Source organism: Taudactylus pleione, unplaced genomic scaffold, assembly GCF_031769625.1.
Source record: "Taudactylus pleione unplaced genomic scaffold, aTauple2 ptg001123l, whole genome shotgun sequence".
In the NCBI taxonomy this organism is placed as follows: Eukaryota; Metazoa; Chordata; class Amphibia; order Anura; family Myobatrachidae; genus Taudactylus; species Taudactylus pleione.
Window position 1 is genome coordinate 2,659,790 of NW_028285524.1, and position 26,289 is coordinate 2,686,078.

Consider the following 26,289-nt stretch of genomic DNA (forward strand, 5'->3'; position numbering starts at 1 on the left):
AGGTTACTGATCCAGGATCACTGATCACTGAGGCCTGGGGAGAGAGTGGTGCAGCATTGAGCAGGCCTGAATGCTGGAGGTGGTGTGGTGGTGGTGGGGGGGTGGATAGTGAGCAATGAGTCATAGCTGCAGCATTGCAGGGGGGGATTGCCTATCACTGTGTCCTGGGTTGAGAGGAGTAGACCTGGGGGTGAGGGGTGTCCAGAGCACTATGAGCCCAACAGCTGCCAGGAGATTACTTTCAGCATCCACCGGTTGTCGCAACAGATATTTATACTTGTGCTGTGGAATTGTCTGCAGTTACGCTACTATACAACCCCCCCCCTCCCCATTCTTTTCATCCATTCATCTGTAGCTGGCTACATGTCTAAAGTAATTAAATGATATCCCCATGTAGGGATCCAGATGAACAAGAACATGGTGGATTTGGATAGGTCGGTTTAGGCAACTGTAATTTTGTGGTCTGCTAAGTTTCATGCAAGAAAAGTTGCCAAGTCCCAGGTTACGTAATTGTAATTATAAAGACGTGAATGTCTGAAGCCAGACATTCAACGCTTTAATGAAGGGAAACTGTAGCCAGCAAATAAGTAGCGCACTGAGCATATTTTCTTTGTGACTGAGCTCATTGGATATGCACCTCTCAGGCAGAGAAAGGTGCGAGTCGGCACATACATAATTCAGGTCATGTTCATGGTGGTGAGCAGTAAATTATGACAGATACAGGTGGGCTTGGGATCCATAATGTTATATTTCCGAAATAGTTTATTGCTCTGCATCTAAAATGTTAATAGTTACTGTATCCACAACTGTGGTTGTTATCTTTATTGGCCTTTCTGTCCCTATTATATTTGTGCCTCATTAATACTATTGCTGCCAAGTTCTTTTTCTACCTGGGGAAAGCCAATATGAGTTGATGTTCTCCATGTGACCTGCGTCCTCACCGTCCTGCGGTGTCTGTGCCGCACCTACAGCCGGTCGGCTTCCTGACTGAATCCCTACAGGACTTACTATTGATGATGCATTAAAGCATTAAAGGCAAATGCTGATGTGTTTCTCCCATCTACAGAATTAGAACTGAGTTATGGTTTCCAGAGTGTGTCCACCTGTCCTCATTTACAAAGAACTTGAATTGACAGAGTATTCAAGCAGGTAAAGGGCCTACAACACCCAGTTTGTGGTGCAATAGTTATATAATTCTGTAACTCTTTGGAGAGAGAGAAATTGCTGGTGGCTTTGAATTTCTATCAGGCACAGCAGAGCTGACAGCGGTCATTACTAGCTATGGAAGTTCTAAGGGAAGATGCTATTATACAAAGATGTCCTATTGGATGTACTCAGCGCATATAGACTGCAGATCAATACTGAGGTGTGGGATAAAGGAAACAAGCAGGCTAGATCAATAATCAGCTTATTATTGGAAGATGCTCAACTGATTCACATGAGGAAAGGAGCCCTAGCAAACCATATATGGCAGGGGTTTCCAAACTGGGTGCCATGCAGGGATGCCGCAGGTTGGTGGTCCAGGATCAAATTATTTATGGTCCATGTAATAGGCAAAACCAGTGCCAGGGCTGCCAATCATAAAATATGTGGGCAAACAGAAGTGCCACCTGACCACCACCATATAACTGAAACTGATGACAGGTCAGCACAATTCACTTAAAATAATTATTTTTGCTGAATTTCTCAATAAGAAACTTTTGGCCTAGGGTTGCTGTGAAATAAAATGCTGATACTCTAGGGCAGGAGTGGGGAACTTTTTTTCTGCAGAGGGACAATTTGATATATATAACCTTGTGCAGGCCACTCCCCCTCAGTGTGACGTCACAACCGCCGGTGATTACAGCAATGGGAGTTGTAAGGGCAGTGGTGTGACCATCTTAAGCGTCCTAAAGATGCTCCAGCCGGCACTACTGCATAGATTCTGGCTGCAGGGTGCCATTCTAGGCACCCTGCTAGCAAGATGAGGCTAGCAGAAAAAAGCTCCAAGGGCCAGACCAAATAATTCCGCGGGCCTTATACGGCCCCCGGGCCTGAGGTTCCCCATACCGGCTCTAGGGCACCGTGATTCATGAAAGTTTGGGATCCTCTGGTTTATGGAAAGCAGTGCACACACTGGACTGCAGATCAAATTATAATAGTGAACTGCACTTGCTGCTCAAATGATACAGCATGACACCGCAAAAGTCTCAGCATTGCAAGAAGAAGAACATGTAATTGCAATTCTAGCAACTTCAGGGTAGTTTAATGGAATTAAAGAGGACATTAAAGATCGTCATATATATGCATTATTCCTATGAAGCCTTTCCTAAATCATATGGAGCTTTAATTAATGCCATTGCAGCTAGACCAGAATTGGAACTCATTTCGGAGTTTGTCAAGGCACATTTGATGAATGCAACCACAGGAAGAATATCGGTCGGAACAGGAAACGAGACGGTGAGATCAGAAGCAGCTCTTAAAGATGGATAAATTACGGATGCAAAGCAGAATGCAGAGTGTTCTATAAGAAATCGTTTAATTAAGGACGGTTTTATTTGGAAAAATATAAACACAGGCAAATGCCAGTTACAGCCTAGGAGTCTGAAAAAAGGCTATTGCAGATAAAACTCCAAACTGCATAGATATATAAGGGAACGGGTGTTTTAAACTTTCACAAACAAACTGCTCATCAAATTGGTGCATTGACTCAGGGATGATGAGTCACATGACGAATGACAAAAGTTCACTCAACCAAATAGACTGAGAGACAAATGAGAAAATGTTGTTTCCAAATGGAGAAGTGTCACAGTGCAAGGAAATGGTCATGGGCACCTGAGTGGAGACCCAACTTCTGGACAGAATTGTCAAACTGTTATGAATAATATATTGGATGTTCCAGATTTTTAGGGCGATCGCCTATTCGTGAAATGTTTAACTACTGCAGGTGTTGCACAGTTCAGCCTGGTTCTCGGTCCGAATAGGCGTCTGGGTCACTCGCAATCAGATGCCGTAACGTAACTGCTGAAGAAAAGCAGGACCTCTGATGTAGCTATATCACTGTATAATACACTTGAGTCATTCATGTGCTGTATCGAAGCCAAAGCTATAAGTGTGCAGCTACCTAAAGCATGTCAGAGCACAGGAAGCCATCCATTACAGATGATCTATGGGGATGTGTGTGTGGGCCAAAGAGACCAGGAAACCCAGCTGGCAATAAGGATCTTGTGACAGATACGAAAAAACCTATCTAATAAAGACAAACTATAAGTCATAGGGATGTTGTACAAATGATGTGCGCTCTCTATATCACACAGCTGCAGTGCTATAAAGTGTATCATAAAATAACTGAAATAAGAAATTGAAATGACCAGCTAATATCTATGACTGTGCTAACCTGTTATGTACATGCAAACTGGGAAGATGACAACAGGGCTATAACTAGGGGTGTGTGTGGTGCCACCACCCAGGGTACAAGGCTGAGGGGACATAACAGTTGCTGCCCTGTGGCACCTGTATTTAGCATGCAGGGAGCCTGGAACAGCATCCTGCAACTTGCAGATACACAGAAGAGGCTCTCTGCTCATTCTTGGGAATGCATCGGGAGCTCAGCTTCTTCATTCCAGCTGAACCCTCCCCCCCTTCCTCGTAATGTCACGATGTCACCATTGCTGTGGTCGGGCCAGCGCAGGGCACATTATATCGATGACATAGGTCTGAATGACAAAAACCACAACTCCACAGGTGGATTTTTTGTTTTATTTGGGAAAGTTATTATGGACGGGATCAGCAGAAATTTCAACAACTGATTATTACAGTATACCAGCCCAGGATTGTTACACAGTAATCTGGTTACGTCAACTCTTGAAGAACTTGGAGATAAACAGACAAGAGCCAATCCTCATCAGGGAAGACAATCAAGCATGTGTAACATTTTTGCATACAGAGAACCCATGTACTAATTACTTGTACAGTACTTAAAAAGGGATTCGGTCAGAATCCCGGTGCCGGCATCCCGGCGATAATTTAGGGGGAGGCTTAGGCACTAGGGGGAAGGGTAGGTTTAGGGTGCTGGGGAGGGTTGCTTTAGGCAGCCGGGAGTGAAGGTTAGGGGTAGAGAGTGGGGGAGGGTTAGGATACTGACCGACAGGCGTCGGTATGCTAACCCTGTCAGGATGCCGACATCGGGATTCTGGGCCCGATTCAGAACCGTTCGCTAGATGCGTACGCTCGCTCCCAGCGTATGCAAATTCGGCTAAGTGACGGCAAGGCAGGCGATCGCCTGGCAAGGCATAAGCACGCCCACTATGTCTTGGTGTGCTATGGCGGTGTGTATGCAGACGCCCACCACCCTGTCTTAAGACACCCACTAGCGCACGTCATATCCAAGAAGTGTATGCATCATCAGTACATCGGGTTCCATCGGAAGTGAACGCAGCGCTTGAGGTTGACTATACCCTACCACAAGCACTGCGATCACTTCAGTGTATAATTCAACCAGGTGACGTGTACAATGACGCTGGCTGTTAATTATGCACGCCTCTGAAACGGCGTTAAGACACTCAGGCACGACTGCGTTCGCACCTCCATACCCATTTCCAGTGGCCAGCCCATGTTACCACCCACAAACGGCTTGACCTGTCATTCCTTCAGCTGGGCTGTCTCTGCTGGGCGAGCGAATGCTTCCCTATCGTTCAGCCTAACTCGCGCACGCTCACTGCGATGCATACGCATGCACACATTGCAAAACAACGCTCGCGCCGAGCGATCGCTTGCTAGCGAATGGGTCTGAATCAGGCCCTCTGGACCATGGGATCTCGAGCGCCGGCATTCCATACCCGACCCCTTACAAAACATTACTGAAGTGTAATACAGAACAAAAAAGACTATTGTTGCCGATGGTTTGATAAATCCACTACTCAGAGAGACTCATGAAGACCTCATCAAGAAAGTTTTGCTATTAGAGTACGCTAAAACGATGTCAGGGCATGCTGGGACGTGTAGTTCCACAGCAGCTGGAGGGTTGCACGTTGAATAACCCCGCTGTCGAGAATCAGAGTTACAACAGTCTAAGGGGACAATGCATAGTTTAATGCAAGTTGGCTGTATTTGCTAGAACATGGAACCAAATGGGGATATTCGCCCATATGCTAAGTTGCACACATCTATGCAACTGCACCGCCTCTACACATATGCTTGATATAATTAGCGTCATCATCAGTGCACACTTCATACTTGCTTATTCTCCTGGAACATCCATGGGACTCCTGAATCTCAGGTAGCTCTGCTGGATGCCCAGAAAAGTGGTCAAGTCTCCCATAGACAACATGGAACAGTACGATGACGAGATTTGCTCTGAATCATCATGGCCCTGCCCCCTGCTATGGCACCATCTCTGAAAACAGACGGATTACCCTCACTTTTCTTTGCCTTTAGGGTGTTTGCATGTAGGATAAGTGCAGTTATGGTGTGTTGCCAGAACTGTGAGTTATGCAGAATACCTGTACGCCTACTGTCAGTCGCATCCTTTGCATCAAGGATAGACAAGTGTGCACAGATAGTGATTACGGCTATGAAACAAAGCATACGAATGTGTGCAGTACAACCACATAGATGCTTTCAACTCTGCATAAGGCTGAATATATGCTTTTTGGTATGTGCACGCAGCCTGTAACTAGATGTGTGCGAGAAATGCTGTCGCACAGCGTGCAGGGTCCTGGTGGGCAGAGTCATCACTGCCCCAGGACATCTGTACATGGCTTCCATGGTGCCAGGAACGGCACCCTCTAGCCAGTAGCAGTGCTGCAGATCCGCCTGGAGCATTCAATGGACACACCGGGCAGGCACCCTACAGCCAGTGGAGTTGTCCGGAGCGTCCTTGGGAAACTCTGGGCAGTGCACTATTTCCTAGAGCCGGTGCCCTCACCCCCTAGCCGTAACATCATGACATCATGGGTTTAGGGGGCGGGAGTGGCACAAGACAGCATAGAGCCCTGCTCCGGCCATGTGTGCACCTAATGCGGAAGCAATTATGGCTGACTTGCCTTCAACCCAATCAAAAACATTCAACCTGCATATTTACTGTACTGTAGCGTTAGCATTCTATTTTGTATTATTTCCTGTGTGTTTTATACTATATACATATATATATATATCCAGACCAACCAGTTGGTATTTCCGGTGTATGATGTGACTGCTTAAAATATCACCAGATTATATATAAACCTATCACTCTGCTCTCAGCTCAATATCCCACAAACGTATCACTTCTACTTAGAGCCCAGGGAGATGACAAGTCAAGCTCCTTATCTTACATCCCTCCCCTATATCTTCCATTATTACTGATGGTTTCTCCATTCAGCTGGTCAGTGAAGCATGCAGCTTATGAGCGTCCCGTGACACCAAATCATTCACTAGAACGTGCCAATTCTTTCACCGTAACAAACAAAGCCTTAATCTATTTAATCCTTGCCTGAGGTTTTCTTGTTTGGACGAGCGTTGATCTTTCGCCCACACACTCCTCTCACCCCATCAAACGCCACTGAGAACCACTTCTAAAAGCATCTCTCTCCCCCCCCCCCTCATAAAAGGCAACTGACACAACCTCAGTCACACATGTCATGACTTTGAAAGATCTTTTTAAGCCTTGTCACATGGAAGCAGGCAAGGACGCAGTCCTCTGTCAGAAGATGAACGGAACAGCTCTCTGGCAGGTGGAAAACAAAATTGCACTAACGCTTGTCTTAAACCCAGTTTAACAGCTTTCCTGGACCCACAGCCAAGAGACATCTGGGGTCGTATTAAGCATGAATTCATCAGCACAAAGATGCCTGCAGCTGACAGACCATTAGCACCAGTTTTTATTTAGTGTAATGAAATATCGAAAGTGAAAACAAGTCTGGAGTCTTTACTGGAAAGATAATGAGTCACAAAATGTTCATAGATTTCATGTGTTATTGGATGAGAACGTTTGAAAGAAATATTTTAGAGGGAATCGGTAGTAATGAGGAGGATGTCAAGGTTCACACAAATCTGATTTAATAGTTCAAGGGAGATCTACCCAGATGGAACCAGACTATTTAAAACACTGTCAAAGATGGGGTGCACCCTAGTATGATAGGTAGGTGGATGTATAGGGTTCCTCAAGTCAAAAGACATTGCATACACTATGACCGTGGGCTAAACATAATAAATCACTATCACACCTCATAATGACAGTAACAACAGTTACATTTGTTGGCAGAACAATTAAGAGGGGGGTGTACGTCTATCCCATTATTGTCACTTTCCATCTTTACCCCTCATCACAATGGTTATTTGCATATTATCACGTTGGAGATTATTCCATATCTTTTTCATGATGTAAAGCATTTGATCCCATGCTGATCAGAAAACCTTTCCCTGCACTGATGAGCCCCAAAAAGGCTGAAATACATTAGTAGCTTGGAAATCTGCCCCATCATATACTGTATGTTACGCTCTGAATTCTTATTGGATAAAGCATTGATATGGATTGTTACGCCCTATTTCACAGCAAAATGTACATGTGATTGGAACTCTGCAATATATTTCTTTATTCTGTATATGTAAATACTTAGGGGCACATCATACATACATATAGTACATAAATACATACATACTTACATCATGGACAGTGTGTATTTTACAGATAGCTATTAACATACCTTAGGGGTAAAACTAATTTCCCAGCCATCGATAGGAAATAGCGGGGGTTCCCACTGCACCTCCACTGAGGTTTGAGTCACATCTTTAAACTGCAGTCCTGTCGGTGGGGAAATATCTGAAAACAATGGATATGTCAGTTACAGGGAGATAAATAAGAAGAAGCACATGTACTTATCACAGTACACATTGGTGCGGCATGTGGCATAGTGGTTAGTATTACTGCCTCACAGCACTGCGGTCATTTGTTAGATACCTATCCAATGCTTTCTCTGTATGGAGTTTGTATGTTCTCCCCAAGTTTGCATGGATTAACTCCCACACTCCAAAACATACTGTACTGGGAGGGTAATTGACTTCTGACAAATAAAGTAACCCATGTGTGTATATGTCTTCATGTGATGGAGAGGACCAGGAGGGTCAGGACTGAATGGAGCGAGGGAGGGGGAGGGCGGTCAGCAGTCAGAGTGGGGTGTGGAGCAGTGGAAAGAGGGTGCAGTGCCGGACAGAGCAGGTGTCTGGCAGCCTGAGATGATAGGCCAGACTGGATCCCTTTACTAGTAGAATATAACTGGCTAAATGAAGTGTAAGCACAGTTATAGCTGTGTTCCTCATGCTGCTTAATAAGGTGATGACAACAATACGCTACAATTAAAGTGGCAAATGCTATAATAATTCCTAGCAGAATGGTATAAATATAGTGGAAACCTGACAAACTCTTATGATCATGGATAACTGTGAAGCACGAATAAGCAGATTCAATGGAAGGACTGTAAGTATTCAAAAACTGTGAAGCCAGTTGCACTGGAGTATATTGTATTCATGAAAGAGGACTATATTTCTGCGTAATTATTCAGAACACAGATAATGAAGGTTCCACAGAAATTACACACTACAGTACATAACAAAAATGAGGACAACAAACTGAAAAGCAATAAAAGATATTAATAATCTAGGGAAAATGCTGACTTTAAAAGTGTATTATATTAATTATACTGTTTATTAATAAAGTTGTGCAGTACAGTATAACAGAAGTAGTACATGGTAATATATAGTTTTGTTATATAAGTATTGTATGCTTGTGTTTATTTGTCGTCAGTAGTTTTTTAAGGGGGTAGTTGGGTACGCAATTCAGGCACTAATTTTTAATTCTTCTTACTACGTGTAATCATACTTGCCTACCCTCCCGGAATGGCCGGCAGGCTCCCAAAAATCATGTGCTGCTCTCGGCTGCCCGGAAAGGCATACAAGTATCCTGCAGCGCCCCAAGTCTATTCCTGTGCTGCCCACTTCCCCGGGTAAAGAGGAAGAGCTGGGCGGCCTATCACGCTATTGTGCTGAATCGCGTCACTGTAGCCACGCTCAAGATTTACAATGCCGTTAATATCGGCATTGAATAGCAGGAGGTCATGGCAACGATAACGCGATAATGTCGACTTGCCCCACGCACCACAGACCTATGCTGCCTCCCCCCCCTCCCCCTTTGCTGTTGCGGCCAGGCTGTCCTCTCCCGAAGGAGGCAGCCAGTATGTCAGCTAGTATGAACTAGTTCAGATAAAGGAATAATCAGTGAAATACTTTCAGAAATTAATACAATGAGCATGTACACACTTATCCAGAGTGTGGAAGTTACTCTAACACTCATGTCAGCTTGTAACTTAGCTCTGGCACCATTATTTCATAGTACCAGCACCTTTACGCATAGACAATAAGCATTGGTTGTCTTTTGATCACCAGAAACGGTCTTTGCTGAGAAGAGAACAGAGTGATACTCACGGGTAGACATGGTGATACTGGCCGGCTCACTGGTGACGTCACTAATCACAGAGCAGACGCTGATGTTGTACATCGTTCCCGGCTCTAGTTCCCTGACGGTGACAGCGCTCCAGTCTCCTGGTACCCTCTGTTGTAGCCGCTGCTGATTCCCCCACTCTCCTGGCACCGCTGGCTGGTAGGAGATGACATACTCTGTCACTGCAGATGTTCCTTCCCATGCCAGGTCCATCCAGTGGTCGCCCAAAGCTGTTACACTGAAATCCACTGGCGGGGCAACTAGGGGGTGAAAATCAGGATGTTAAGTCTGAGGTTTCAGTCAAGAACTATGTCTGTGTTGTAAAGTCACATATGAAATCTGCATGTACAGTACAGATGTAAATGTCTGATGTCATGAGGTCACTCTGCTTCAGCTGTTTCTTTAGTTCTTGGAGTTAGGAGTAGAATATTCATGAAGATTAGTGATCAAAAATGGCCGGGGTTTAGCACCAACCTAGAGATACCAAGGTCATATACAGGAAGCAATGTCCCCACTTCTGTATATACAGGTTTGGGATTTTTTATCTTGATTCCTATTATTCTGTAAGTTCCAAAAACACAAAATAGAGCAAAGGAAATAATTGCGTCTGCTCTGTGCTCCGTGAGTCATATACACAAACTTTCTCACAGGGGCCTCCTTGGGATGAGGTCATAATACTGACAGTGAGGACCGTAACTAGGGTAGTGCGACCTGTACCATGGCACAGGGCACTGCAGGACAGGGGGCGCTGTTGGGATCTGTCAATTTTCCTGTTTATTATCATTCTCACTTGTAGCTTCCTCTTCTTTTATCCTCAGAATCTCCTGGCTGCCCCATGCGTACCCCTATCTCTTCCCTGGCCCTTCCCCATGAAGCCATGGCCCTTTTTCAGGTGCACTATCTTATGTCCCTATTTAAAAGATGGAGGGGCAGGGGGGGCGCCAATGCTATCTCTGGCACAGGGCACCAAAAAGTGTAGTTACGGCTCTGCTGACTACAGTAAGTATTGGGGTTAAGGGGAGGGTTAGCGTTAGGCACTAGGGGGAGGGTTAGGGTTAAGCACTAATGGGGGAGGGTTAGGTTTAGGGTGCGGGGGGGGGGGGTTAGGTTTAGGTACTAGGGAGTGAATTTAGGTTTAGGCACCAGGGAGGGAGTGGTAGGGGTAGGGAGAGGGGGAGTGTTAGGGGTAGGGAGGGGGAAGGGTTAGGATACTGACTGACAGATGCCGGTATCCTAACCTGTCGGGATGCTGGCATCTGGATCATGACCGCCGGGATCCCAAGCACCGGCATCCCATACCCGTTCCCGTCTCCTTATACTTTCACAGTGACAATTTGGGAGAGACGGCTTTCTTTTTTAAATGTCATTTATTATATTTTAGCCATTTTGCATGAATTAATGCAAAACGTGATTATCTGTAGAACACAAGTATTCCGCATAGTAGTTCTCATACCTTTATAGGTTATATCAGGGGTGGGGAACCTTTATTCTGTTGAGGGCCATTTTGATATATATATATATCATTATTCAAGGGCCTGGTGCCGACCACGCCCCCTCCATGTGACATCACACGGGGGCCGGGCCACAATCGCCGGAGGCTACAGCAATGCCCAGGGCATCCTGAGGATGCTCCGGGGAGCTGTAAGGGCAGCGGTGTGAACGTCTGAAGGGTCCTAAGGACGCTCCAGGTGGCACTGCTGCATAGATTCTGGCTACATGGTGCCATTCTAGGTACCCTGCTAGCCAGATAAGGCAAGCAGAAAAAAGCTCAGAAGGCCAGACCAAATTATTCCGCGGGCCTTATACGGCCCCCGGACCTGAGGTTCCCCATCCCTGGGTTATATAGACGGTACTAAGGGGCTCATACTGTAGCTGTATGAAAACATAATGTTGTAGGCAACTAATTTAATTGGTTACCCGCAAAGCCGAAGGGCTTTTTCAGATGCTGTAGAGATAAATGTATGACATACAAGAATGTGTTATTTAAAAATATAGGTTTCCAATCAAAGGTTTCAAAATAATTATTCCCTATAGATAATTTTCTGAATTGCAATTCCCAATATGTGGTATATGTTATTGAGTGTGGGTGTGGACACCAGTACGTAGAACGAACCATACGCACACTCAATATGCGTTTTCTTGAGCATCGGAGGAATATCTTGAAGAAGAGTTTGATGCATAGTGTCTCTAGACACACTTCGACTTGTATACATGGTGATATCAGTAAGATAAGAGTGAAAGCGATTGAACAAATTAAGATCACAGACAGAGGTGGAGATAGATTCAACTTATTGTGCAAGAGAGAATCCTATGGGATATTTAGGCTGATGACCTTAGAACCACATGGTCTTAATGAGACCATAGAACTTAATAATATCTATGAATTGATAGAAATATCTTAGATGAAGAATGAGCAACATATTTTAGAGTGTTGTTTATAATGGACATTCCGCCCGTCCACTCCTCCTTTTATTCATGACTATATTATACTTTCTCCCTCCCCTCTCTACATATTTTCTTTTCCTCCTCTAAACAATTAGATCAGCTTTTAGCGAGGTCTATATACATCTGTTGTAAATATGCATATTGTTTAGGATGTTCAGGATCATCTGGAAAGGGGGAGGATAGAAAAGAATGAGCTATATATAGACATTTTTACCAATTAGTGATCTTTTGTAATTTTCGATCATGTGCAAATTGGATTATTTATTTGTACGCACACAGTTAGATATTTTTAAATATGTGGGATATGTATAATTGCCTGATTATGGTTGTGATAAGATACTATAGAGGAAGCTAGTAATGCAATTCCTTAACATCCAGTGCTAACTATAGAGGGCTTTTTTTTTTCGAAATTAAGTATGTGACGCTTAATTAAATATTCTCTTTTCAAGTAAAGAGAATAAATTTTAAAATGATCTATATTTTTATTGTCCATTTATCTTTCTGATCTTTTATCATCCTAAATTTAGTCCAATTCAATATTTAATATATTATATAAGTTTTTAGTTTGTTAAGGCACCTCAAGGTATACTAATATAATAATATTGTAGTTGCAAATAAATTTTAATGAGAAGAAATAAATAAATTGATGAATTCTAATTTAATCTAAAGGTTTGATTAGAAGATTTGTATATACAGGATTAAACGAGCATCTGTAGAGAGAGTGAAGGAGTTAAAAGTCTGTGTAATTAATCAAATAGCCAATCAGCATTGACTCCAAGGGATATAATGAGGCTCCAGTGGTCTGTGAGTCATCCTCTGAAGAAACCGCCACGTCATTGGGAGGAGAAACGCGTCAGGTAACCCGTGAGACGCAGGTGGTATGCAGAACCGGAAGTCGGAAGTACCGAAACTGGATACAGCGGAACACGTGTGGACAGCGTTCTACACGCCATCATCTTACTGCCAACAGCTGGGATTGTTAGCGCACAGGAGTGGAGGTTACTCTGTCGCAGAACCTACACATATTCCCGGACTGTAAGGTAACCACAGCGGACTGCTGAAAGTTAGTGTGCAGACAGAGGCATGCGCACTGGCCCACCATCGACCCGGTTGCGAGCGCACAGCGCTTGTGACCTGGTCTGAATCAGGCCCAGTGTACGGTTGGTCAGCGGTACTCACATGCAGATGCACCGATATATATCTTTCAGCAGGGATGTAACTAGGTATTTGAAGTTCCCATAGCAAAAGATTGTAGAGGCACCTACAGTATGTACCACCCAATGGTGAAAAATGTATATAACACATGTAACTTTGACAAGGAAGATGGGCCCCTCTCTGGGCCCCATAGCAGCTGCACCCCTTCCACCTATGGTAGTTACGCCCATGTCTGTCAGATATATCAGCATCGGCTGTGCTGCAAGGCCGACCTGAAATGTCTATGAACAACGTCGTTCACAGACATATCGGGTGTACGCCCCGCCGATCTGCTGCCGATATATATAGTTCGTTGAACAAGCGATATGTCGACAAGTGTGTACCCAGCATTAGTTGCCCGGCAGAGAGCTGTCGGATTACGTTTTACAAATTACAATGTTATTGCTGTTGGTCTCCACAATAAAACAATATACAGCAGAGGAGGGAGTGTGGAAGAAAACAGTGTTGATACTATAAACTTCTATTACACCATATGTGAGGAGCTGCGATAACAGCCTGAAATATAGACGTAAGTGGGAAGTAGCAAGCACAGCAGCCCGTGGCTCTATAACTTAGAATAATCATTCCATTAGCCTTGAATTTCCTTACATTGCAGTACAATATCATTACACGTATAAAGACACCCTTAATGGACCCAGTTTAATAAGGATATTGATTTTTTTGTTTCGATTTATTTAGCCCTACAAGTAGACATAAACAATATGTATGAAGTTACTATAGAGCTTATCAACCAAGGGAAATTTAAATTATGATGGTTACAGGTCACATTAACTTACTGCTAAAACGATTGGAATAAATGTTACAGCCAGTATAACATACTCGCTGAGTGCATTGTAAAGGGGCACATCCACTAGTAGACATCAAAATGACTGCACAATTATGACATTGTGATCGTACAGTCGTTTGTCAGTCTGTGATGAGCCTACACTGAACGAGCAGTCATTCAGTGTAGGCTCATCAATCATCTGCAAACATTCTGACCTGACGATATCGTCAGGTTGTCCAGCATGTTTGCCCGATAACGATATCGTTCAATCGCTCACATAAATCGTCTAGTGGATGGGTACCTTTAGGTTACAAAAGTACATTACTTCATGAAAGGCTGCAGGTTTAAAAAGTAATAAAAAACATATATATATATATATATATATATTACTGCGAAAAAGTTTTAGGCAGGTGTGGAAAAAATGCTGCAACATCAGAATGCTTTCAAAAATAGAAGTGTTAATAGCTTATTTTTATCAATGAACAAAGGGCCTGATTCAGACCCAGTCGCAAGCGCTGAGCGCTCGCAACCAGGTCGATTGTGGCCCACAGCGCATGTGCACGACGGAGCCGGCTCCGTCGTGCACATGCGCGAGATCCGGCTAGCGACGGGCACTCCGTCGCTCCGGGTCTCACACCAAAGGGGTTGACCTGTCGATGGTGAGTGACAGCTCGCCCCGTTTGGTGGGCGGGCCGGGGGGGTGGCTGCCCAAACGGAGGCGTTCCCATGAGAACGCCTGCCGTTTGGGGGTGGCCCCACTGACATAACAAGTGATGTCAGTGGAGAGATTCCGGCTCTGTTAGAGCCGAAAGCTCTCTGGGGCTTGCGACCACGAGACCCTACCACAAGGGTCTCGCCGCAAGCCCGATGGTCGCGATGGTCTTGACCATCTCGACCATCATCCTGGCCGCTCACAATAGCTGTGGGTGGTCACCCACAGCTATGCGAATGGCCAAGAGGCCGCTCCAAAAAAGAAAAAGCCCGGCCATGGTTCAGAGCAAGCGCTCTGTCAGAGCGAGCGGCTCTGAATCAGGCCAAAATGCAAAGTGAATGTACAGAAGAGAAATCAAAATCAAATCAACATTTGGTGTGACCACCCTTTTCCTTCAAACAGCACTAATTCTTCTAGCTACTCTTGCACAAAGTCAAGGATTTTGTAGGATTATAGTCAGGTGTATGATTAACCAATCATACCAAACAGGTGATAATGCATACTTGCCTACTCTCCCAGAGCGGGGACAGCTGCTCCGAAAAGCAACTGTCCCCTCGGTTAGTATCGCAGCTACAGAAGTAACTGCGTTACTTACCTCCTCCCCGTCGGTGCGGCTACGCACCCGAGGTCACGCATGCCGGGGAGTCCGCTTGGATCCCTCCCTATCGGACCCCTGATGATAAATGGCCCGGTAACTAAAGTACTGGGCCATTTATAGTTTGATGAATAGGCCCCTCAGTCTGCAACAGGAAAACGACCCCAAACATAAGAAGATGTAAAGAAGACGTAAAGAAGAACAAGGAGTCCTGGAAGTGATGATATGACCCCCACAGATCTCAACATCATCGAGTCTGTCTGGGATTACATGAAGATAGAAGGATTTGAGCAAGCCTACATCGACAGAAGATCTGTGGTTCGTTCTCCAAGATTTTTGGAACAACCTCCCTGCCGAGTTCCTTCAAAAACTGTGTGCAAGTGTACCTAGAAGAATTGATGCTGTTTTGAAAGCAAAGGGTGGTCACACCAAATATTGATTTGATTTAGATTTCTCTTCTGTTCATTCCCTTTGTATTTCGTTAATTGATAAAAATAAACTACTAACACTTCCATTTTTGAAAGCAGTCTTAAGGTGCATGTCCACTATCAGATAGTGGAACGACAGTACGATTACAACATCATAATCGTACAGTCATTCCTCTTCCCCTTCAGTGTAAGCACCCTCCCTCATCCCTGAACATGGTCAATCCGTCGTTATCGGCAAATTGACCAGCATGTTCAGGTGATGATTGATATCGAAAATTACCAGCGGGAGCACGCATCGCTAGTCGATTTCCTTCAAAGATATCTTTCAGGGAGTCATCCTGCCACATCTCTGAACAGGCAAAGTTGACAATATCATGCAAGTTGGCCTGCATGTACGGACGATCATAGATATCATTATCGTTCATACGGGAACGCGCATTGTTGGTCGTTCACTGCATGAAAATGAAGATATCGTTATCATTCATAGATATCGGACCGTGTGTACACACCTTTAGGCACTAAGGAGGGACGGTTAGGTTTAAAGTGCGGGAAGGGGTAGGTTAGGTTTAGGTAATAGGGGGAAGGTTAGGTTCAGGTACTGGGGTGGGAGGGTTAGGGTACTTACCTGATGGTGTCGGAATTCTGACTGTAGGGATCCGCTGTCGGTATTCTGAATCTGACCCATACCCAACCCCATCTATTACATTTCATAAAACAATAGGTAGAATCTGATTGGTAGCTTCTCCTCTTGTTCTCTTTAAAAGTTTTAATACATATCCACCCGTAATCTGATGGAGCTACATTAGCGCAATACGGGTATTACTGCATAAATGATGGGATGCAGTCATCATCCGACCGCATCTACCATACATTCTGATCTTCATCAACATTGCCAGTGGCTCACTTGCCCTTGACACATAATGGGATGTAGTCAGCATCCCGACCGTCAGGATGCTCACAGCCAGAATACCGGCTCCAGAATCCCGATGGTCATCAGAATACCGGCTCCGGAATCCCAACGGTAAGCATCAGGGTTAGGGGTTAGGTTTAAGGCTAGACACTGGGGGGGGGGTAAGCTGCAGGAATGGAGGATTAGGGATAGGCTGCGGGACAGGAGGGTTAGGCTGTGGGATGGGAAGGTTTTGGTTAGGCTGCGGGAGGGTTAGAAGATTTACCTAACTTTGTCAGGATTCTGGCCATCAGCATCCTGAGCGTTAGGATCCCGTACCCAACGCCCACAGGGCATTATAATATTACCATCAATATTGTAGGGGGCATTTGGTCTGTGTTTAATAAAATAAAGTCATTAGCGATGTGTTGTTGCATAAAATAGGTTAAGAGAATACTCCTAAAAATAGTTAATGAAATGGTGAATATATCTCATATTACAGAGCCTGGGTTCCCTTCAAGATTACATGTGCTTTATCTAATGCATTCACCCATCTTCTGCTTTTGGCCCTCGGATCCCCGAGATGGAATAGACTAAAGCAAGTTGGGATCATCTATGAACAGGTAAAAGTGAAAAGTCCTAAAAAACTGTGGCTACTGATCCTGTTGCTACTCCACGGACAATGCAGGATTTAAGCAACAAGGTGGCATCTTTTGCTCAGGATGATTAGAAGATCAGGTTGCAGTGAGGCGTATATAATTAATGCTCTCATAAAGATATTTTTTCACCCCAATAGCTAATATTATATTTTGTTTTGCAGGTCCATTCAGAATTATAATGAGCTAGGATCTGAAGATACTGCATGGTTGAAGGTGTTTTCCTGGGTAAAGCAGCTTTTTCACACCAATTTAGAGGTGACATTTCAACGATTTTATCTCCGTTCTTTGCTATTTTTAGCTGCATACAATACAAGGCACTCATAAAGCTTCAAAAAACCCCAATGAATAGTAGCATTTATACAAAATCAGACCCGATCCCCTTACATTTCACAGTTGTTCAACTTGTGTATTAGCTAAATAAAACTAAAATCAGCAGTATCTCAACATGCTGTCATATTATTTGGAGGGTGACCTGCAGAATGAAACAACAAGATTTTCACTTGCACACGTACCAAATGTACTAGCAGTAGGCTGGGAGTTGAACAAACATTTGGATGTGTGTTTAAGTAAAAATATGAGAGTATTGCACAAAGCATTGAGAACCACTGTCCATCTTACTGTTGGGTTCACAGACCTATGTACTGTATACATGGTACATTTACATTAGGTGAAACAACACATTGTTATTATAAATCACTTACAGTATATAACGTTTTACACAACCTATCGCTGGTGGAGTGGGTACTGCCAGTCAAAGCCGTAACTAGACTTTTTGATGCCCTGTGCCAGAAAGAGCATTGGCGTCCCCCTCATTTTTCAAAGGGACATAGGGCCTCATTCAGAGGCGGTCGGAGGATGCAAGCGGTCGCTCAGAAACTGGGCGGCCCCTTGCATCCTGACCGCCCGCCTCTGTTGCAGTCGTTAGGCTGTGGGTTAACACCCACAGCTCTAACGACCGCTCCGGTGATGGTCGCGATGGTCAGAGACTATGGTAGGGTCTCCCTTGTCGTAAGCCCCGGAGAGCTTCTGGCTCTGTCTGAGCCGGAAGCTCTCCACTGACATCACTAGTGATGTCAGTGGGGCCTCCCCCAAACGGTAGGCGTTCCCATGGGAACGCCTCCGTTTGGGCTGCCACCCCCCCGGCCCGCCTTCCAAACGGGGCGAGCTGTCAATCAACATCGACAGCTCGCCCCCTTTGGATCGAGACCAGCTACGACCGGCGCTGTCGGTCGTAGCGGGTCTCACGCATGCGCACGACGGCGCCGTCGTGCGCATGCTCTGTGGGGGGCCATCGACCCAGTCCGAGCTCATCGGCGCTAACGACCGGGTCTGAATGACCCCCATAATGCACCCAAAAAAGGGCCATGGCCTCATGGGGAAGGGCCAGGGAAGAGATAGGAGATGCTGGGGATGAAATAAGAGGAAGCTACAAGCAAGAATGATAATAAACAGAAATTTGACAGGCACAAACAGCGCCCCCTGACCTGTGGTGCCCTGTGCGATGGCACCGGCCACACTACCCTAGCTACGGCCCTGCTGCCAGTGACCCACGTGTCATTTAGAAAGAACATTTGTGTGTTACTGACAGGCCCTCCTACTCTGGTTAGCACCATCTCAATGTGACCTGCAGCAAAGAGAACATAAAAATCTGCATTGTTGAGTTGGGGTCTGGAGGACAAATGTTTGAAAACCCTGATCGTTATAACAAAATGAATATTTCAACCTTTCCTGTTAATACATCTCAGAAGGAAGAAGAATGGTTCACTGCGTGAAAACTGAGGCAAAGTGTTTCCAGTCTTTGATGATCAGAGGGAAAGATGGAAATGACTGCTTTTGTGCTGTAAAATGCAAGTACCAAAGTCTTCTAGCTGTAAAACTGGCAAAATACCATGGACAAATTCTATGCTTATTAGTGTTATACTCACTCACCATTAAGGGCCCCCGCCACTGCCTGTCCTGCTTTGCAAGTGAGAGTCCCATGGCTAATTTTAAAGGAATGTGTCACTCAGATGTATAATCCTATTTGCTCTGAAACATAATCATTTCTATAGGAAAATTCTCTTTCATATTGATGTTATTTTGCATAACATTCAGTTTTTCAATGTCATTTATTTGATCTTTAGAATGTTTTCATCCTAGTTTCCCAGAGAGCTTTTCCCCACTCCAGCATAGGGCCAGATTAACAATGGGGTGGATGGGACTAAAGATACAGATATCCACAGAAAAATAGGCCCATTACCATGACGGCATGAGGATGACCAGCCACCCAGCTGGCCACATGTACAGTCGTAAATTATAAGAATTTAATTTAATTTTCCTCACAAAAACATTGGGTCATTTAATACTGATAGTTTAGGGGTGTACACACCCACATGGCACTGGCCACACCCACACAGCACTGGTCACCCCTTCTCCACTTCGCATTATAGGCCCTTGACCATTTTCAGCCCCAGGCCCATGTTCCCCTTAATCTGGGCCTGCTTCAACAACAGTGTCCATGGTTTGCACTAAGGGAAGTTAAGTGCTGTGAAAGGTTGACGACTTTAGCAGTTTCCATAGAAACAGTTTTGCCATAAACCAGGATCATGGCGTTGGAGGGTAGTATATATTCCACTGACAGAACTGCGCCTCGAGGTAATTAATTTTTATGTCAAAGAACAAGCTTGATTGCTGTCTCCCTTATATGTGGGGCTCGTTTAGGACATATAGATATGTATATACTGTATATATCTGTATTAGATCAATATGAATAATATACTGTTCATAATAAATGTAAAAAAAAAATATTAATAAATACACAGTCACATGAAATATCAATCCATACGCCTTAATCCAAGTCCCAGTCTCAAATATTTAAATTCAGACTCAATAGTCAATCCAGCAATCAATTGTAGTGAACATCAATTATACATCAGGTCCACCAATAACGCCTCCACCCGGGGTCCCTCCTCACTGTGGGTCTTTTTCAAGGGCAAAAGTCATTGTATAAAGTCGTTATATAATATATGCATATTGATGAGAATTGAAATTGATGCATGTACAAGTTTTTTCTTAATAAATATTTGAAAGCACATAGTGGTACTGATATTATTGCTAAAAGACAACATATAATTCAGTTATATACACATAAATCGCCACCTACCCCCACTCACTCTGCAGCTGAAATGGACAGGACGAGAGACCAGCACAGAGGAAGCAAATGGGTGAGTAAACTTCTACCACCACTCTGTGCAACATAATAATTAGATAGTGATACTGTCCTTATCCTTACTTATAAGGTGCTGGTTTATGCAGTGAGGAGGGACCCCAGGAGGAATCATGGCCGGCGGTTCAAATCCCAACAGCGGAAGCCCGGCAGGGGTGAAGATCCCGAAGCTAAAAGAGGTAAGTACAACTAACCCTATTCTACTCCCTAACCCTCCTTTAGAGGTGCCTAACCCTACCCCCCCCATAAGTGCCTAAACCTAACCCACCCCCGCAGCCTAAACCTAAGTCTCCCAGGGGGGTGCCTAACCCTAACCGCCCCCCGGGTGTGCCTAACCCTAACCCGCCCTTCCCCTAGCCTAACCCTAAACCTCCCGGGGGGCTGCCTAACCCTAAGTCCCCCTCGGAAGCCCCTAACCTAACCCCCCCCCCGCGCGGCTGTCCGCGCCCAGCTTAGCTTCGATCAGTATGCCGAGTGTCGGGCTCCTGGCATAGGTCTAATGACAGGCGTCGGGATTTCGACGCCTGTCATTAGTTCCTTGCCGGGATTTCACAGTCGAGAAGCCGGCGGTCGGCATTGCTATTGGTGGACCCGATGTACAAAGTGCCTGAAAGAATTGATATTCACTACAATTGATTGCTGGATTGACTATTTAGTCTGAATTTGAGTATTTGAGACTGGGACTTGGATTAAGGATACATAGCGACTTTCTGGGGGGGGGGGGGTTCTCAGGACTATACTGAAATTGCTTTCAAGTGGAGGATTCCAGAGAAGAAGGCTTATAGATTAATATTTCATGTGTGTGTCCTTTATTAATTTTTTGTTTTTTCATTTATTTTGAACAGTATATTATTCATGCAAAAGAAATGGTAGTTGCTCAGATCAGCTTAATTGCATAACACAGGTGCTTGTAAAGGGCGGGGTTTACTCTGAACACAGAAAAAAAGGAGATTTGCCCCCCAGCACACTGCAGCAAAAACAATACTTAAATCCTACATGATAATAGTGATTCAGAGGTATTAGTTACATACATTTGCAAATATATGAATAAGTATATTATTCATATTGATCTAATAGAGATGTATACTGTACAGTATATACATATCTATATGTCCTAAACGAGCGCCGCATCTAACTGTTTACCAATTCAGTGTATAAGGATTTGGAGATCCTTTTTGTTGCAAGCAGCTGTTTTTAGGACTGTACTCTGGGCCTGATTCAGAGCCGGACGCTCTGACAGAGCGCTTGCTCTGAATCAGGGGCGGCCCTCTGGTTTTTTAGAACGGCCTCCAGGCTGCTCGCATAGCTGTGGGTGACCACCCACAGCTATAGCGAGCGGCCATGATGATGGTCGCGACCATCGGGCTTGCGACAAGCCCTTGTGGTAGGGTCTCGTTGCCGCAAGCCCAAGAGTGCTTTCGGCTCAAACAGAGCCGAAAGCACTCCCACTGACATCACTTGTGATGTCAGTGGGGCCGGCCCCAGACGGAAGGCGTTCCCATGGGAACGCCTCCGTCTGGGCAGCCATGCCCCCGGCCCGCCCACCAAAGGGGGCTTTCTGTCACTCAACATCGACAGCACGCCCCCTTTGGTACGAGACCCGGAGCAACGGTTAGCCCGTCGCCCTCCGGGTCGGTGCATGCGCACCATCGACCCACTTGCGAGCGCATAGCACTCGCGAGCAGGTCTGAATCAGGGCCTCTGACCCTGAGCGCTGATATCAACTCACTAATGCGTATTATCGTGTTACCATATAATAACCTTCTTAAATACAATGTAACTTAACTTCTAAAATAAAGACACAGACAATAGTGTTGGCGTTTAAAATTTTTGTCATTTTATTCTTGACAAGCCATTAAATTTTAGACTATAAGATAATAATAATGGTGACGGCACAAAGAGAACGCACAGGAAAATAACAACCAAACAGCTCAAACAAACACACACAAGCCAAGCATTGGTGATCAACTCTCCTTTACCTTCAACCACCCGTCCAGGTGGTATAGCCATTTCCCTGCCTGTTGCCTTACTCCACTTCAAGGAGAGCGCATCCACTAAGCCTAACTATTAATATAAACTAACTCAAAGTGCGTTCTTTTCCACCAAGCGAGGCCTAAACCAATGCACCGCCACCATAACTCAACCCTGTAACCAGAAACACCACAACCAGCAGAAAAAATGCCTTCCAGAGAAATAGCCAAACCTGCAGAACTAAGATGCATGCAATCTCCACGATACAAATGTACATCCCAGAATTGAATCAACACATGTTCCACTACACCACCACCATTCTCCAACATGTACCTCACCACTGCAGTATTGACCTTCCTCCTAGCCACATCCAACCGCGCCAGAACAAGCATTCCTCCAAACACTCTAATGGACAGTGAAGGATCACGCCAACTTGCAGGAAGGCAGGGCTTTCGCTATCAAATGGAAGTCCCTAATGACAACAGAGAGCAAATCCAGGGCAGTGCACTGACCTAAATCATTCACACCCAGATGCAGTACTTTATAACATGGAAAGAAAACACAAACAAAGCAGCGAACCACAGGCACACCATACCGACAAGACATGGAAACATAGCAAAGAGGGGGGAAGGGGGAGGGGAACAACTTAGCCAACCAGACTTGAGGCAAAAAAACTAAAATAACCCTGAGTAAACTAACAATCACGCCATATCGTAAAATTCAGAAGCCAATTGGGCCCTCGGGAGAAAATAAAAAAATCCTCAAAGACTCCCGCAGTAGGACAGTGAGTGGTTAGGCCTCCAGTGAGCTACGTTGGAACAAAACTGTTAAACCCGGGCGCAGCAGAACGCCACCGTAACGCCACCGATCAAGGGATTGGATTTCCCTGTCGGATAAGCCAGCAGATGTAGCAGCTCCTATTCTAAATGAGTGAGTACCGAAATCACCCGGCTCTTGCCCTAAAGATGCCAAACAACGCTTCAAAACATGACAAAACTGGTATTTCGTAACCGGGGATCCATCCTCATGCATCAACTATGTCCCATCCCGTTCGCCGCGCACCTGCTCAAAGGCATGTACCAGCGCCGCCGGATATACTGCAGGAAAGGGACATGGTTGAAGGGAAAGTCAGCGCTCTCTACCAGCCTGGTCCGTCCCGGAGTGCAGTATAAGGCTCAGCATAGCGTCTGGGTGTACAATTACGTCCCCAATAGTGAGTGGTGGGTCAGCCCTTTTAGAGAGGGCAACTAGTTTGCAGACCCAAAATGGTTCATGAAGTTCCATGGCAAAACCTAATTGAAACAGCAAGCATTCAAAAGCTGAAAGACAAACTGAAGGGACTGCAGCCACCAAGTAAAGCAACATGAAAATATCAATGGGACGCCTGCAGTCAACCTCTGTAGGGCTCAACCTGGACCAACCCCTCTAGGCCCTTGAAATTATGAAGGACCTGGAGGGGTCGGGCCTGTCATATAACACAGAGAAAAATGACACGCCTGCTAAAATACGCCATACCACAGCGAGCGAGTGCCCTTGCGTATACAGATGACAAATAAAAGCTAGCATGACTTGCTGCAAACTCTTACGTGCCTGAGCCACCGAAACCCCGGAAACGCTCCCATTCCAGCCAACCCACCTGATAACAGTGCAAAATCCTGGGGGCAATGGCCCTCAAGGCTAATTCCTCCATGCCGGCCTGATGATCTGCCAAACATAAGGAGGACACGGGTCACCTGACAGATTAGCCTAAGGGGCTCTTACCCGAAACTGAAGCCACTTGAACCGTGACAGTGCATCCGCAATCCCATTCTGTTCAACAGGCACATGCCTGGCAACACAATGGACATTAAGCAGCAGGCAACGCAGAACAAGTCTCGCTACGAACAACCGGAAGAGAGGACGAACTCTGGGCTCGATTCAGACCCACTCGCTAGATGCATGCGCTCGCTAGATGCGTATGCAAATCCGACTAACGATTGCACGGCAAGGTATTAGCACACCCTCTATGTCTTGGCATGCGATCACGCTGTGTATGCAGACGCCCACCAGCCTGTCTTAAGACGCCCACTTATGCACGTCATCTCCAGGATGTGTATGCAACCATCGGTAACATCGAGTACCATCGGAAGCGAATGCAGCACTTGTGGTTGACCATACCCTTCAGCAAGCACTGTGAGTACTTCAGTGTAAAATTCAGCCAGGTGACGTGTACTATGACTCTGCGTCTTAATTATGCACGCCTCTGAAACGGCGTTAAGATGCTCGGGCACGCCTGCGTTCGCACCTCCACACCCCCATTTTTATCGACCAACCCCTGTCACCACCCACAAACGGCTTGTCCTGCCACTTACTCAGCTGGGCAGTCTATGCGCAGCCAGCGAACGCTTCTCGATCGCTTGGACTGGTTCGCGCACGCGCACTGCAATGCGTACACATGCGCAGAATGCAAACATCAGCTGGCTGCGTGCGAACACATCCTAGCGAGCGGGTCTGAATCGGCCCCTCTGACGGTTAATCGAATGCACTATGCCCAGGTTGTTGCACAAAAAATTGATACTAGCATTCCTCAAGCGGTCCCCCCAGAGTTCCAAAGGAACCACAATGGGGAACAGCTCAAGCAACAGCATGTTCTTAGTAAACCCTTCTGCAGCCCACGTAAACAGCCAAGGTGCGGTGCACCATGAACCATTGAGTTAAGCTCCAAAGCAAGGCGCGCCAGCAGCGGCAGTGAAAAGTTGCAGCTGAGTGTTACTGCAGGGTGGGACAGGCCAGATACTCACTCCGTTGAACTGGGAAAGGAACACATTCCAAACTCGCAAGTCGCACTTGATCTCGGCCGACAAACGTACAAAATAATGGGGGTGGGAACGTCTGCCATAGACCTTTCCAATCTACGGCAGAAGATCCTCCCCATGGGAATGACCCTGCAGGCAAAGTGGAAAAAATCCATTCATGGATTGCATCTGACACAGGTCGAGTTTACCCACACCTAACTCAACCAAGGTTTTGGTACTGATCACATCCCCTGTCTTAGGATCTTAAAATGAAAAGGTAGTAACCCAAAGAGGGCATATCACATCTCACTGGGGGGTGGTCACTCAAGTGGAGGACTGGCCACTGACCATGAGGGCGTTCCTGTCATGTAGAAGCACTAGGCTGAACCAACCCACCTTCCCTTAAAGTGTCACATGTGCCAGGCATGCTAGCCCACCCCCCTGACTCCTATAAAGAGGTCCTTTCTGTCAGCACAGCAGGACATTCTCCTCAGATCATGACAGTTTTGGCTAATGTTGGCAAATGCATGAAGAGGAGGGATGTCCCGTTAGCGCTTGCATACACTGCAGAATGTGTGGAGATTATCTCCATTCACAGTGTGGAGTTAGACATTTTTTATAACAAAATGCTCGTCTGACTGAGCGCTTAGGCAGCATACATAGTTATTATTCATCAGCAGGTTCCTTCCCTTTGTAGGAACTTGGAAGCCATCCGTGGGGCCATAAGAAAACATTATAAGGGAATTGCCAGTACATCGGGTTATTCATACAAGGCTCTTGAATTTTGTGTAAGGAGTTTATATAGTCTATTCATTTTCAAATTAAATATGTGTAGTAAAAGTTTGTTTAGTTATGCTTTTAGCGTATGCGCTGCTGGTCATTTGCTGCCTGGCACTGCAACTGGCACTGACAGGCTGGTCAATGAGCAGGGTAGTGATAACATTTATATCCTGACCTCATAAAAGTAAGAATATTTGCACAGCCTACTGCCACAGGAAAATAGCATGGATGGATAAACACAAACTGAAATGGTGAAAGAACAGTTGGAAAATGAATTTCGGTAATTTATAAGACTGCAAAACTACCAATAAAAATACAAATTATTGTAATTACATCAAATCTGACGTAAACTAGGTGAAAATCTGAGATCACTCAAAGGTCTAAATAGGCAGTAAT

At 45.3% G+C, this 26,289-nt stretch overlaps 1 protein-coding gene and 1 pseudogene across 2 annotated transcripts in view; both read right to left on the reverse strand.

Moving 5' to 3' along the window:
- Nucleotides 1-26,289, reverse strand: part of TNR (tenascin R) — a 459,197-nt gene that overhangs the window by 118,769 nt on the left and 314,139 nt on the right. For both annotated transcript variants that reach the window (XM_088461904.1, XM_088461903.1), the window contains exons 4-5: nucleotides 9,439-9,714; nucleotides 7,665-7,780 (exon numbers count right to left, since the gene is read on the reverse strand). In XM_088461904.1, the coding sequence (XP_088318030.1) occupies nucleotides 7,665-7,780; nucleotides 9,439-9,714 (392 nt within the window). The remainder of the gene's footprint in view (nucleotides 1-7,664; nucleotides 7,781-9,438; nucleotides 9,715-26,289) is intronic.
- On the reverse strand, nucleotides 23,132-25,540 carry LOC148453657 (uncharacterized; annotated as a pseudogene).